General features: G+C 43.7%; 1 protein-coding gene across 1 annotated transcript in view; it reads left to right on the top strand.

The window, feature by feature from the left end:
- QSOX1 (quiescin sulfhydryl oxidase 1) overlaps positions 1–15,003 on the top strand; it is a 350,420-nt gene extending 335,417 nt beyond the window's left edge. The window contains exons 11-12 of the mRNA XM_078643550.1: positions 11,449–11,625; positions 12,412–15,003. Coding sequence (XP_078499676.1) covers positions 11,449–11,625; positions 12,412–13,244 — 1,010 coding nt within the window. The 3' untranslated portion in view covers positions 13,245–15,003. The remainder of the gene's footprint in view (positions 1–11,448; positions 11,626–12,411) is intronic.
- Positions 15,004–15,738: the final 735 nt, after the last annotated feature.

Here is a 15,738-nt window from a genome sequence, read left to right as displayed (position 1 = left end):
TCGCTACTCTGCAGCCAGGCATGAGAGATTTAAAAAAAATGCGCGGGGTCCGTCTTTACCCCGAGACAGGTGCAAAATGGAGAAGTACAAGAAATATACTCAACCCACACTTAAACTTCAAACTAGGTAATTTCTCGCTCATTTATCAGGTTCGGTCAGCTGAAATCTTAGCAGGGCGGGCACAGGTTTGAATGTGCAGTTTCTCGCTGGTTTTTACTCAGTAGACAATATATTTATGTTTAAAATGTTAAGACCGTAACTTTTTGTGCGGGTTTATAGGTGCATGTGCCATAGGTGATGTAGACTGCCCCATACCTGTGTGAGTGATGCTTGCAGTGATGCAAACTGCCCTAAACCTGTGTGTGAGATGCTTGCAGTGATGCAGTCTGCTCGGTACCTGTTGTGTGAGAAGCTTGCACCAATGCATTCTGCTCTGTACCTGTGGTGTGTGAAGCTGATGCAGCCTGTCCTGTACCTGTTGTGTGTGAAGCTTGCACTGATGCAGTCTGCTCTGTACCTGTTGTGTGCGAAGCTGGCACTGATGCAGACAGCACTGTACCTGTTGTGTGCGAAGCTTGCTCTGATGCAGCCTGTCCTGTACCTGTTGTGTGTGAAGCTTGCACTGATGCAGCCTGTCCTGTACCTGTTGTGTGTGAAGCTTGCAGTGATGGATACTGCTCTGTACCTGTTGTGTGTGAAGCTTGCACTGATGTAGACTGCCCCATACCTGTGTGAGTGATGCTTGCAGTGATGCATTCTGTTCTGTACCTGTTCTGTGTGACGCTTGCACTGATGCACCCTGTGCTGTACTTGTGCCTGAAGCTTGCACTGATGCAGCCTCTACTGTACCTGTAGTATCTGAAGCTTGCACTGATGCAGTCTGCTCTGTACCTGTGGTATGTGAATCTTGCTCTGATGCAGCCTGTCCTGTACCTGTTGGGTGTGAAGCATGCACTGATGCAGACTCTGCTGTACCTGTTGTGTGCGAAGCTTGCACTGATGCAGACTGCACTGTACCTGTTGTGTGCGAACCTTGCACTGATGCAGTCTGCTCTGTGCCTGTGGTATGTGAAGCTTGTACTGATGCAGACTCTGCTGTACCTGTTGTGTGCGAACCTTGCACTGATGCAGACAGCACTGTACCTGTTGTGTGCAAAGCTTGCACTGATGCAGACAGCACTGTACCTGTTGTGTGTGAAGCTTGCACTGATGCAGACAGCACTGTACCTGTTGTGTGCGAAGCTTGCACTGATGCAGTCTGCTCTGTGCCTGTGGTATGTGAAGCTTGCACTGATGCAGATAGCACTGTACCTGTTGTGTGTGAAGCTTGCACTGATGCAGACAGCACTGTACCTGTTGTGTGTGAAGCTTGCACTGATGCAAACTCTGCTGTACCTGTTGTGTGCGAACCTTGCACTGATGCAGACAGCACTGTACCTGTTGTGTGCGAAGCTTGCACTGATGCAGACAGCACTGTACCTGTTGTGTGCGAAGCTTGCACTGATGCAGTCTGCTCTGTGCCTGTGGTATGTGAAGCTTGCACTGATCAGACAGCACTGTACCTGTTGTGTGCGAAGCTTGCACTGATGCAGCCTGTCCTGTACCTGTTGTGTGCGAAGCTTGCACTGATGCAGACTGCGTCGTACCTGTTCAGTATGCGAGAGTGCGACTTGCGCTGCTGGGCCTCTGCGGTAGCTGTAGGTGTGTGTCAGTTGAATTGCTGCTGCCTGTGCAATACCTCACCTATGTGTGTTTGTATGTAACGTGTGCACTCGTCTCCGCTGCATATGGTGTTGCTCCTAGTTCATGCGAGGAACTATGCAATTCTGCCTGCCCCAGTTGTACCGCACCCCTGCTTTCAAGTGTAGTTGTGCTTAATTTCCTAACCAAGGAATCCTACTGCCGCCGTGTGGCAGGATGAGAAACTGTTTTCAAACCACAAAAGCGGTGTAGTGTTCATTCTGTGCTCTCCGTCAGCTGTTTGTGAAACCACGACCACGGAAGCCATGTTCTCCAATGTATTATTTGGCCATTCGTGGGCGCACGCGAGGAGCCTCGAGGTTGGGTTCGAAGCGCCTCCCTCCATTATCCGATGGCCTATTGAAAAGATGCGGACATGACATTGTGTTTAGATTGCACTTATATAGCGCTTTCTACCCCTGACGAGGCGTCAGTCACGCTCCCTGACCCGTGCACCATGCTTACACCACTCCGGTATTTTGTGCAGCGCTGTCCAACCAGCGCCAGGCACCCGAGATGCCCTCCCTTGTAACCAGCATTAAAACTGTTGGGATTCTATTTATAAATGTATGCAATGATCCTTATCAGATATAAACCACACATTCATGAGTATGAACTTGTACTTGTCACTGCACAGCATCGAGGCGATGCAGAGACCTACGTTAAAGAATGCATGTTTTTATAAATATTCAGCCCTACAGTGAAACGGACATAAGGGAACAGAAATGTTGCTTTAACGAGCTGTGCGCCACCAGTTCGTTAGTGAGCTGAACACTTTACATATGCCAATTGATAAAAAAAAATCAAACTATGACCGAATCAACAAGAATATTTAGCAAAATTAAGCACACTTCAAGAAAACATTCAACACTTCCTATAAAAAACAAGAACTACAGTGTGGACGAGCATGTATGAGTCATCTTCTGTGAGCCTCGCCTGCTGCCTCTCGTCATTTAACATTGAACGCGCTCACCGCTGTGAACGCGTTCGCATCATCTGGCTTGCATTACACGGGCACTCTGACAGCTCGTAATTAAGATTAATCACTCTGCCATGCTCGTTCTCGCACACAAAATGCCACATCGGGCACGCGTACATTACTTACAGCCTATCACTTCAAGGCTACTACATACACAGCACAGGGAAGACGAATCACTGACCAGATGCCAGAAAACGCAAAGGAATGTGTGGAATTCCTCTCACCAAGGCCCTAAGGATACTTCTTCTTTTTTTTCTTATAACATTAGGATCTCGAAACTCCTCCCCCAGGGGGAGGAGTCCGAGCCCTAAAAAGTGGGGGCATTTTCTCACAAAGTCCAAAAGACAAATATTGTAATATCCAAAGGGAACACAACCAATCAGGAAAGGAAATCAGTTCTTCATGTCCTTCACCTCGACAAGCTAGGATCCCCCCCCCCAGTCATTAAAAGAGCTCTGGCTTTTTGCATAGTCCAGACATGCTACAAGACAGCAGGAGTAGCAGTGGGAGATCAACCACGGGCACGCTCCACAAGAAAAAGGGAATAACACTTGCTTTTATTGCTAATGTGACAATAAAGGACATCCGCGTGGTCTTCAGTGCACCCCATCACAAAATATTTTTTTGAGGACATTGAAGCTAATAATGAAGCACAGGTGGGACAAATGGTCCAACTACATCGGTTTGCAAATAGCCCCTCTTTTCGACCTAGCCTACCAAGAGAAGAGGATAGCACTGCAAAATCAAAGCTCAGCATATGAATCCAGAAAATATGAATGCAGGAAAAAGAAATAGTTACTTATATGTAGGTGTAGTTTTGCAGCTTGATTAATTTTCTTGATTCAAGTGTGCCCCTCCCATCTCCTCAGAACAATGAGAATGTGCAAATGAGGAAGATAGAAATAATAGGTACAGGGGAACAGTAAGCCATAACCTACGTTCCCTGTATGGGGCGCGCATCCTACACTTTTCCAGCCTGCAGGATCTCTGCAGGAACATGCATCATGAGAAAGACTTTGCGATCCTTTGTTTCTTCTAAAAGCGCAGGAGCACAAAAGGAAGCTTTGTCTTGGTGTGCATGATGAAAACGAGAAGGGAATCCGTGAGCAGCGCTGCTGCTGCACAACAACTTTGATGGGACTGCTACTAGAGGAGGGCAGCGTGACTTCAGAAGCAAGCAGCAGTTTGCAATGTCACCTGCTTCTCAATTGGAATGAAGTGCATTGTTATGTAAAGCAGCTGTCACTTTTCTAAGCGCTTTGGCTCCTTTCAATATTGGCAGGGGATGCTTGCTGTTTGAATGCACTTGAAAAGGTGTTAAGTGCTTTAAGAGGGTCAGTCCTGCCAGTGCTCAGACCCAATAGTAATTAAAAACTGACTTTCAAACAATGTCCTACTGCCCTGAATTCATGCCCTTAACTAAACAAGCAAAATGATTCCTCTATTTATCATCAATGATTATAAACACCCAGTGGTTGCTTTTCCATTGCGTTTTTCATGCAACTGAGTAGATTCTGGGTATGGATGGGTGACACGACTAAGGGCTCCAGAGCAGACTTACAGTAGTGTGAGTTTCTCACATTGCCCATTACTGGGTCATACCGATATTCATGTTTCATGCATAGCCAATCCCTGGCCTCTCTGCAAAGTGCACAAAGCGTTGGTCACAAATGTGTCAATTGTAATTACAATTTTATGCAATACACAGCTGTAAACTGACAGTGCCAGAAGAAAAGAAAATGCTATGTTTACAGGTGATAAGAGTGAATGGGAGGTGATTCGGAAGTGCATGCAGAAGGATAGAGTTGAAACACAGTGATGAAGAGAAAGATGATGTGTAAGGTATGCCAATTGAGAATTTTCGAAAAGTGTGAAGAGAAAAAGGGCACATAAATCTAACAAAGTAGAGTTATCAGAAGTAACTGAGGCACTTAAGACACCTACCCCTTCCTCACTACTTGGTAATGTTTAATTTATGCTCTTATTTTCAGAATTTAAACATTTTCAATTCTACTAATTCACCCGATTATCATTGTTGTTTACTTATTTAGCTAATTCTTTGTAACTCTAACCACTATTATCTGTAGTAGACATCTGTAATTACTACCATTCTTATGTGAACTTAGAGTTATTCAGTTTTTTCTTTTATGTAACTCATGTACTCTGAAGTCCTTATGTAATATAACTGGTCATTGTTAAAACTGGGGGTCTCTAGTTGGCAGAGGTAGGTACCACTGTCCAAATAGGGACCCTTGCTTCTAGTCAGGGTAAGGAGGAAACACTCTTCAGATAGCCCCTGCTCACCACTTGGTAGCTTGGCACGCGCAGTCAGGCTTATTGAAGGCAATGTGCAAAGTATTTGTACCAACACTCACAGTAACACAGTGAAAACACCACAAACTGACTCCACAACAGTTTAGAAAAATAAAGGTATTTAATCTAAACTACACAAGACCAAAACGACAAAAATCGAACATACACAGTTCAAGAATATGGTTTCCAAAGTGTTCTTTAGGTTGCGTTAAAATAATCCACAGATTCGGCACGTTTTAGCCAACAGTACCTTTAGAAGTGAAAGCTGTAGCATTGAAAAGCAAGCGATGCGTCACTCCTGAGACCCTGGGGAGGCGATGCAACAACCCCGCTGGACGTAACGGGCGTGCTGCGGTGACTCCGGTCTGTATGGGGAGGGATGCAATACCTTGCGTGGATTTCGGTGCACAGGTTTCGGTGGAAGCGGCTCGCAAAAGGTACGATGCGACGATCTTAAGGGTGGCGACGATCAGAGTCGATCTTCTACTTTCGCGGCCCCTCGATGCAATGCTCTGCGACGACTCTCGCCGCAACGTGATGCGGTCCGCAAGCAAGCGGTGAGACGATCTCACCCAGTGATGACAGGCTCTGCGACGATACTCGCAGTGATGGTAATACTCCCGCAACTGACTGGTGCGTCCTGCAAATGAAGGATGCGACGACTCTGGCAGCGGCAACAGGCGCTGCGACGATCTTGGCCTTCGTATCGGCGTGAATTTCCTCGCACTGACGCAGATGCGCTCCACGAACGATGCGAAAAAACTTGCAGAAAGTTCCTTAAATCTTGGTTTCCAGCTTCCCAACACAGGTACAACTTCCAGAGGCACCACAATTGGCCCAAGCACTCTAGTAAGGACAGAACTCTCTCAGCAGAGTCCAGGGAAGCTGGGGGTGAAGTCTTTTTGTTCCTGGGACTTCTTAACAGGGAACCAACTCTTCTCCAGGCCCTTGGAGATTCCTTCAAGCAAGGGGACACAGCACAAAGCAAAGTCCTTTCTCTCTCCTTGGCAGCAAAGCAACTGCAGGTCAGTCCAGCAACAGCAGGACAGTATTCCTTCTTCAGTCTTCCAGCTTTCTTCTTGGCAGGGGTTCCATCTTGTTTCCAGGATGATCTAATTTTCTGTAGTTAGGGGTCCTGTACTTATACCCCTAAAAGTCTTTGTTCCCTTTGTGCAGGAGGGCTCTGAGCCCGGTCTGAACCAGCTCTGGGTGTTCCTTGAGCACTTTGGTTTTCTGGCCTCTCAGGGAGAGGGGCAGGGTCGTCAGCTGCCCAGCAGGAGGTGGAGCCAGCATTGTGGAAGGCAGGCACAGTCCTATTCAGGCCCAGGTGCTCTTCCCTCCCACCACTCAGGATGCAGATGCAGTCATTCAGCCTAGGGCTGACTCTGTCAGCCTCCTGGGGGCTCCCCAGCCTCTGTCACTCTCAAACCAGACAGTCAATTCACAAACAGGCTAAGTCACACAGAAAGGTCAGACAAGAGAACAGCAACTTTCTAAAAGTGCTGTTCTCAAAGAAAGGATTTAAAAAACACCTTTCCTAAAAGATGTGTTATTAAATTCTGAGTTCAGGGATACCAGACTTTTATGTCCTACCTTGCTCATATGGGAAGGTATGCTGGTAGCCACTGTAGCCAGCATCCCCCATGATAGCCTATGGGCAAGGTAGCCTTACAATAGTAAAAAACGAAAATGGCTGTCATTCACTACCAGAGCATGTCACCTGCACTAGTACATGCTCTACCTTTCACATACACTGCACGCTGCCCAGGGGGGTACCTTGGGCCTTCCATAGGGGTGACCAATGTGTACAGAAAGGGAAGGGTTAGGCCTGGTCAGTGGGGACACTGGCCAGGTTGACATGGGAGTTCACAGACTGCAAATAGGCACTGCGGTGGCAGGCCTGAGACACCATTTTAGGGCTACTCATGTGGGTGGCACAATCAGTGCTGCAGGCCCACTAGTAGTATTTGAATCACCAGCCCTGGCACACTCAGTGCACTTTACTAGGGACTTCTGGGTGATACAAATATGCCAATCATGTATAACCAATTACAATCACAATTTACGCAGAGAGCATATGCACTTTAGCACTGATCAGCAGTGGTAAAGTGCCCAGAGTCCTATTGCCAACAACCACAGATCAGGAAAAACAAGGGAGGAAGAAGCAAAAAGTTTGGGGATAACCCTGCAAAAAGGGCCATTTCCAACAGTCATATTGTAAGGCACTCTGACACCTTCGGGTAAAGTTTGCGCTATATAAAAACATATTAAATAAAAAAATAATGAGGCTTGGCAAAGCCAATAGGTCTGGCTAGCCTAAAGTGTATGCTTGTTGCATGATATGCATTGATACAGTAACAGAAAACTCAAAGAGGTGCCCAAATATTAATGAGGAGGAATCCTGGATGAAGCACAACATTCTAGTTCACATGTTTCAAGCCAAGCACTAAATCTAATAGGTCACGTCTCTTCAAAACGTCAGCAAACTAAAGGTGATATGCGTCTACATAGAGAAAGGATAGAGCTGAGTTGCTGTATGGTACTTTGTTTTCTGGTTCCAATATATTCAAAGAGTCAGTGACCCTAGGTTAGTACAGGATGTTTTTTATTTGTTCTTCTAGTTATGTAAGGTTTCAAAGCAAGAACCGCAATCCATAGGAAATAGCCCATACGTTTCGCCTTTTCTCTTGTGTTCGCAAGTTCTTATTTATTCCTCTAATATCCTTCTCAACCTCCTGTAACCATGTTTGGTTTTTATTAATCTTTTTTATGTCTTTCCCTCCATGTTTTCTCTCCTTTTTCCAAACCCTCCTCTCAGAGGTCTTTAACTAAAGAGAGAAATTGTTAACCTCTGTTCAGTGAGTGTCCCCCAACCTCTTTGTTTATTCTGCTCATTTTGCCATGAGTAGCTTTTCTCTTTTAGTCTCCCCATTGCTCTAGTTTCTTTCCCCCTTTTCTACTGCTTCTTCAGCATTGTGCAACATTTTTCTCCTATCCTCTCATTCCCTCTCTTCTACAGGCACAATCCCTTTTATACTAACAATGAAACCTCCACACATAGGCGCTACTAGTGGACTTCAGTTTTTCTTTGTAGCACCAATGATTCTGGAAAAAAGCCTCTACAATCTCTGGAGATAGACCTCAGTTTTAATTCAGACCATCCTTTCTATTGGAGAAGAGAGAGACACGTATAGTAATTTTTTTTCACCAACAGCAGTTTTGAAACACAGGAAAACTTCCATATGTTACTCCGATTTGATCATTGTTCTAACATCACATAACAAAACCCATGCTACTTGAGCACAAAATGCCATTATTTTCAAGTGTATACCGCAAAAGCAAAATTACAAGATAATGAATGCAAAGGACTAATAACTAAAAGGCAACAGGCTGAAGATGCTGCACGTATGTTTCTACAGTGGTAGTCAGAAATTGGGTTTCATACTCCGTGATTAGGAATTTCTGCAGATTGCCACCTGCTTATTGAGTTGTGTCTTAGGTCAAAGGGGTTCTGATTTACATCTTATGATTAGGTTTCCAGTGTCTGGGTTTGAACACTGTGGTCACCCGCATTAATTAACATGCGTACAACCAGTCACCGAGATCAGAATTCAAACCAAACCAAACAACACAACTTCGCCCTCTGGCAGCATTATCTGAAATGGTAATAATTTTTGTTTGAGTTCATGCCAACGCTTTACTATGCTTGGACATTGCACAAATATACAAAGATGATCAGCTATTGTTAAACCACATCGGGGTGAATGGTTGTCATTTTAGTTGAATATCTCACTCATTTTATGTTGTAAGAGTGGCTAGTTATTTGGAAGAATCGTCTTCTAAGCATTTATGCAGCCATCAGTGATCTATTCCATGTAGCTAAAATGGACCCAAATGCACCATTTTGTTTTCCTTAACAAAACACCCTAGGTGTGGCATATACCACTGAGTCAGGGAGTTCGCTTGCTTAGTTGTCGCATGTCTTCAACACACATGGCCTTGGCTGCAGTGCACAGAGACCATTCATTTCTGCACATAAGGGACAAATATTAGAGGGAACATTGGCCCGAACTACCAGGTGGTTGCCCGAGGGGATAAAAGAATCTGAAAATAGCAACCTCATGAGGAATTTCCGGAGCATATGTATGATGTCATGCAAGGAGGAATATAGGACCAAATGATCAGAGCGAAAGAAGGGATTAAAAGAGTAAATTCCAGACCTAACCATTAAGGGATTAGAAGAGACAATTACAGACCTTACCACTAGATGGCAGAACAACGCACAACATGCAAATCCAGAAAATTCTTCAAGCTGCAAAATGACTCCAACAGATAAGTAACCATTTCGTTTCTTTACATTGCTGGTTCTAAGGTCTTGCTCATTTTAAAACACTGAGGGGCAGATCTACAAGGAAGTGCTGCAGCGTGGCACCACAAGCCCTTTGGCTGCGGCACTTCCGAAGCACAGGGATGCGACATATTTACAAGAATATGTTGCATCTCTGTGCTTCCCCCTGCGCTGGCGCACAAACTGCAGCCATGCGCTGGCGCAGGCACCCTTGTACAATGGTGCAAGGATGCCTGTGTGGTGGGGAGAATTTTTTGTGCAGGAAGGGGCACCTTCCTGCACAAAAACAATCACTACAGGCATTCTCCTCTTTCAATGCGTGCTGTAGAATGCAGCACGCATGGAAAGAGGAAAAAACTAGGAGAAATGAAAACATTTCTCCTAGTTGTGCCTCACTAACATCACCTCTATGGTGCAAATCTGGAGATGAATCTTGTTCCATGGGTGTTACGTGGGAACACCCATGGAACGCCCCTTCAACGTAAAGTGATGCGTGAGAAGGGGTCATATTTACAATGAGAGGAAAAGTCATGCAGGGTGGCTTTTCCTGTCCTTGTAAATATGGAGGAGTCCTCTGCGCCACCAGTACGTCCTGAAAAGTGACGTACTGGTGGCGCAGGAGGCTTGTAAATCTTCCCCAGGATATTTGGTGCTACGTCGTACTGTAGTGGGGCTGCAGTCTACAGGACAAATTTAAAGTAGCTCACCAGGATCCCTTGTGATGTTGTGCTTAAGGATTGGTGTCACTACATCGCGGTTTTTTACAACGCATTCCGTTACATCGGAATTTTTACAACGCAGGATCCATTACATCGGATGCCATTACAACGCATGGCATTACATAGCAGATGCTATTACAACGCATGGCATTACATCGTAAGTATAGGTAAGTATAAAAAATGTAATTAAGTTAATTTAATTAATTTAATTTAATTAATTGAATTAAAATACATTTTAAAATAGTAATTAATTTTATTTAATAAATTTAAATCTATTTATTTAAATTAATTTTAATAAAAATTGTAATTAATTTTATTTAATTAATATAATGAAATTAATTTAATTTAAATATTTTTTTATTGTAATTAAATTAATTAAAATAATTTATTTAATTTAATTATTTTAATTAAGAAATGTAATTAATATAATATAATTAATTTAATTTAACCTAAAAACACCCCTGTACCCCAAAACCCAAACCCTACCCTGAAACCTAAAAACACCCCTGTACCCCAAAACCCAAACCCTACCCTGAAACCTAAAAACACCCCTGTACCCCAAAACCCAAACCCTACCCTGAAACCTAAAAACACCCCTGTACCCCAAAAACACCCCTGTACCCCAAAACCCAAACCCTACCCTGAAACCTAAAAACACCCCTGTACCCCAAAACCCAAACCCTACCCTGAAACCTAAAAACACCCCTGTACCCCAAAACCCAAACCCTACCCTGAAACCTAAAAACACCCCTGTACACCTGTACTTATTTTAAAAATTACTTTAATTAATATAATAAATAATAAATTAATAATATTAAAAAACATAAATAAATATATTTAATTATAATTAATATTAATAAAATTTAAAAAAATTAAATACTTACCTATACTTACGATGTAATGTCATGCGTTGTAATAGCATCTGCTATGTAATGCCATGCGTTGTAATGGCATCCGATGTAATGGATCCTGCGTTGTAAAAGTTCCGTTGTAAAAGACTCCCGTTGTAAAAGTTGCGATGTAACGGTGCATCACCTGTGCTTAATGGTAATGCACATGTCCCTATGCAACGTCAATGCCATGCGAACCATAAATACTCCTCATTCTTTCTCTGTCACTGCATTTTAGAGAGTAACATTACAGGCTCATTTTCGAATGGAAGGTAGTCATGATTCAGCATGTCAAATTATTTTTAGTAGATTCACTGTTGTAACGTGTCATATCACTGTGTATGAGAGTTGGTGACATTCCTAGAGTGGCAGGGCGAGGAGGAGGGATGAATGCCATGGCATCTGCCTTGGTGCACTGTGACTCGGATCACCAGATGTCCATGGTTCTCTTCTTTTCAGATGCAGTGGATATCCTCCGTTCCATGAGGGCTTATGTCCAGAACTTCTTTGGCTGTGAGGAGTGTGCCAAGCACTTTGAGGCAATGGCCAGGAAGTCCCTGGGGAACGTGAGCACTCGGGATGAGGCCATCGAGTGGCTTTGGGATCGGCACAACGAGGTGAACGCTCGTTTGGCAGGTGAGTTCTAATAAATGCTGCCTTGCCACAGATATCTTCCGAAGATTGGCAACAAAATGTTACCTCTGCAGACAGAAACATAAGCACCATTTAGTTGCTGAGTCTCTCCCTCCTGTCACTCCTGCCTCCCTCATGAGCCACTAATGCTTCACTTTGTTCCTGATGGATACTTGCTTTCTGCAGAAGCTTCATCTTTTGACATTTTCATTTCAAATTTCTGGCTTCTGTGGACTCTGTGATTGGCAGCAACACAGTCCAGGAATATTTGCCACCCATTTCAGCTTTACTTATAGGCTTGGTGGAGTATCCAGTACTGTTCCTTTAGTTCACCAGTTTATGTGAGGATTGAGATTTAAATGCCACCCTCAAATTACTGCACTATTCCAGGAGGACAAAAACCCTCATCCAGCTTATTTTAATGTGTTAGTCACAGTCCACAAAAGGGGAACCATTCTTAGAAAGATGAGGAGCATTTGCCTAGAAGATGACTATTGATATCTGTATGAATTTGGCTCATTTTGCAAGTGGAAAGGTCCCACGGAGGAAGACACACTCTAAGTTGAGTGGTAAACTAAGTATAATATGGTATACATTGTATGAGAGGATGAAATGTTCGAAATGAAACCACAGTAAGGGATGCAAGTGAGGCGACCTGTTGGGGTAGCTCCACAGACGGGGGCACCATAGAACACAGTATTCTCCAGAATGTCACTATGAGTCCAGTAGAACTAGTGTGTGTGAACTCAACCATGTGGAATAAGGCATCATACTTTCTTGTTTTCCTAGGGGAAAAGAGTGAAGATCCAAGGTTCCCCAAGCTGCAGTGGCCTACACCTGACCTTTGCCCCCTTTGTCAGTGGGAGAAGGACGGAGAACACTATTGGGATGTGAGCGAAGTACGCCACTACCTGAAGGCGCACTACAGAAAAGAGAATATTGTGAATGACTACCTGGAGGACGAGCAGGAGCTGCTGAAGAGGCAAAGGAGGGTGGAGGGAGAGGCTCTTGAGAAACCGAAAGCGGAGCCGGACAGCACCACTCCAGTGGCAATCAGACAGAGACGTGATGTCGTTAAGAATGAGGTGGAAGAGATGGAGGAGAATGAGGAAGAGGAGGAGGAGGAAATGTTGGAGAGACAGGGCATGGCAAAGGAGATGCACCAAGTAGAGCGGCATAAAAAACGACCCACCGTCATTCGGATGAGATCAAAGTCTAAAAGTGAGGATACTGCCATTGTAGATCTAGACTCTTTTATTGACCAGCACTACAAGCCGAAAGCAAGAAGGAAGCGCAGTGCAAGTGAGAGAGGGCTGATGTCGCATAGGCTTGAGGAGGATGTGCTACTTGATGCGGACTATGTCGCAGTGCATGAGCACCTGAGAAAGAGGGGTGCTGGCTCAAAGTACCTCATCGGGATTTCAGTGGAAGGAGCCAATCCAAAGGGGCCCGTCTCCCAGCGGCGCTGGTTCCGGATGCTTGAGCTAGGTTTCTCTCGTATGGACCTCAGTCTCTGCATTGTCCTTTACATCCTGTCCTCCATGTGTCTGCTGTCTATGTACCTATACTTCCATATGAAAAAACGCTGCTGGAAGCAGAGAGCTAGCTTCCCGTCGGCGTGAGGACACCAGAGCTCCTGGACAATAATCTGGCACATAAGCTTCTTGGGTTGTAATTTGTGCAGTGGTGCTTTGCCATTGGTGTAGTCTCCACGGGATTTCTGAGTAAATGCTTGGTGTCAGTTAGATTAATGTGCGGAGGCATTTCTGAGCAAAATGTGTGCTGTCCTGCGTAACAGATGAAAACTTCAGAGTCTGACTTCATCAAGATCTGGACACTAGGCATAATGGGACCAATCACTGCCCACCAAAGTAATGGGAGGATCTTTGACATTCTGGGAGCTAGAGCAGCCCGATACATGATGAATAGAGCTACAGAAAGCAAAGCACACCACGGGTCTTAGGATGTACCATACTATATCCAAATTGCGTCTAAGTAAGAAGAGATATGAATAACTGCCAACTTACTTCAATCCTGGCCGCAAGCACTGCTTCTCTTCCATGCTCCAGCATGGCACCAACTGTGCATTACAATCCTAATCCGCGGCATCTTTACTAAGAGCACTAGCAGAGCTCCCCAACCTTATTTGCATATTTGGATCCAGCAGAGGTTGGCCAGTGTACTTTGGTTCTTTGCATAGTAAGCCCTGCTGTTCTTGTACAACAACCTCACACACTGTAGATAATCTTTGGGTTTTATTCATCTCACTGTACTCTATAATTCTGAACTAAACGGTTGGTGTTCTGATCATACAATTTATTGGAGATTTTGGTGCTCAATTATACACTTACGAGACTATGGTTATTGGTATTTTTTGCTGCTTTTTATTTGGCTACATCATTGGGCTGCATTCGTCCCTCGTGACATCTATTCACCTTTTTGCTCAAATAGTGGAAAAGTTGAGCACAATTAAGAATAGATTCATGAGGGACAACGAGCAGAGCATCCTAACATCATTCCTAGCTGCTAGTGCTCGACTCATATTAGTGTGGTCTGTCTTTTGCTTGTTGTGAGGAGTACCCCTGGATGCAACGTCTCTTCCAACCAACCATCTGTACCCAAAGATAAAATAAAAAATACCTTCCTTTTGGGCGATCTGTCCAGTGCAAAACGCTAGAAGAAAGAGGAGACACTTTGCATTGACATTCTGCATCTATGAGGCAGAGAGAATCTGTCTTTGTTTATGAACAACAGTGGGTGGTAAGCCACTATTCATTCAGAAAATGTTAGATGTTTTAGTAAGGGGATAAATCAATTTGCTAAATTAAAGGAGTTTGTTTGTTACAGGAAAGAGATTAAAATAATCCAAACTTGCTCAGCATGGGAGTCCGGTATATCCACTGCTGTGTTGCATCAGATATGATTGGGATTCTCCATTTGAGTTTTGGAAACTCAACTTTGCTGTAGAAAGGTTATTTGTGAGTATCCCTTTCTGAATTAGGGAGAATGTTTGAAAAAACAACCACTGCTTTAGGACCAGGGTGTTTCGGGAAATCCATTATATGTGTTTAATGGGGCGACTGATAGAAGTCAACATGTGTAGAAAGCAGGAGCACCGGGATATTATAACACTTCTTTGGGAAATAAATGTTTGAGATTCAACCCTAAATCTGATTAAGAGGGCATGGCGGATTAAACCTCTGTAGGGAAAGAGTTGGGTTTTCAGGCTCAATCCTTGTGTGAAGAGCTTGGGAGAATACATTTCCTTCATTGATTAAGGTGCTGTTCTAAAATGAGGTTGCAGCTTTAATGCTTATCTCTTCTTTTTATTCACCTTGTGTTTAAATTATGCTGTACTAAATAAAATTAGGATCCTTTTTATTTTGTATTAAAGTTATTTTACTCAGTTGTAGTTAAGAAATGCACAGTTATTGAAGTTCATGATTGCCGCACCATGTTTATACTGATTTTTCATTTTGTACAGTGCGCATCTACTCTGGAAATGGGTTTTGGGGCATCATAGCACTTGCACCTATCAGACCTATTAACTGGCAGAGAGGTTTTTAGAAGCTTAAATAAATGCAGAGTTGTGCAGTGTTGTGCCAGAGAGGGAGTGGTCCGTACCTTAACTGCCACCACTACGAAGGTTCAGTCTTCCATTCTTACCTCGTATGTTTTAGGGACTTTGATACGATGGGCAGATTCTGAGTAAAGGGATCATATCAGGTGTTACTGCACAGAATATATATATATATATATATATATATATATATATATATATATATATATATATATATATATATATATATATATATATCTAGAATCCGGACTGATGCGGGCCAAACAAGGGCACAGACTCCAGTTGAAGATACAATGAATCAATTATTACTTTAGCATGTCAGGATGACACGTTTCGACCACAAACCTGTGGTCTTGATCACATAGCGCGCTTTGAAAATGGACATTGGTTTTTATTGAATGTATTAGTGACTTTTCTATGTTTTTTGTGACATGGCAAAAACTTGGCAATTTGGCACCATGCAGTAAAAATATCATGTCATCAGACGATGAGTAGGCGCAAAAATGAAAAGCAAACTTCAATGACATGGCAAAAAT

This window comes from Lissotriton helveticus, chromosome 1_1 (genome assembly GCF_964261635.1).
Source record: "Lissotriton helveticus chromosome 1_1, aLisHel1.1, whole genome shotgun sequence".
NCBI classification, from domain to species: Eukaryota; Metazoa; Chordata; class Amphibia; order Caudata; family Salamandridae; genus Lissotriton; species Lissotriton helveticus.
The sequence above is the reverse complement of the archived record's forward strand: the minus strand, read 5'-3'. Positions and strand labels throughout refer to the sequence as shown.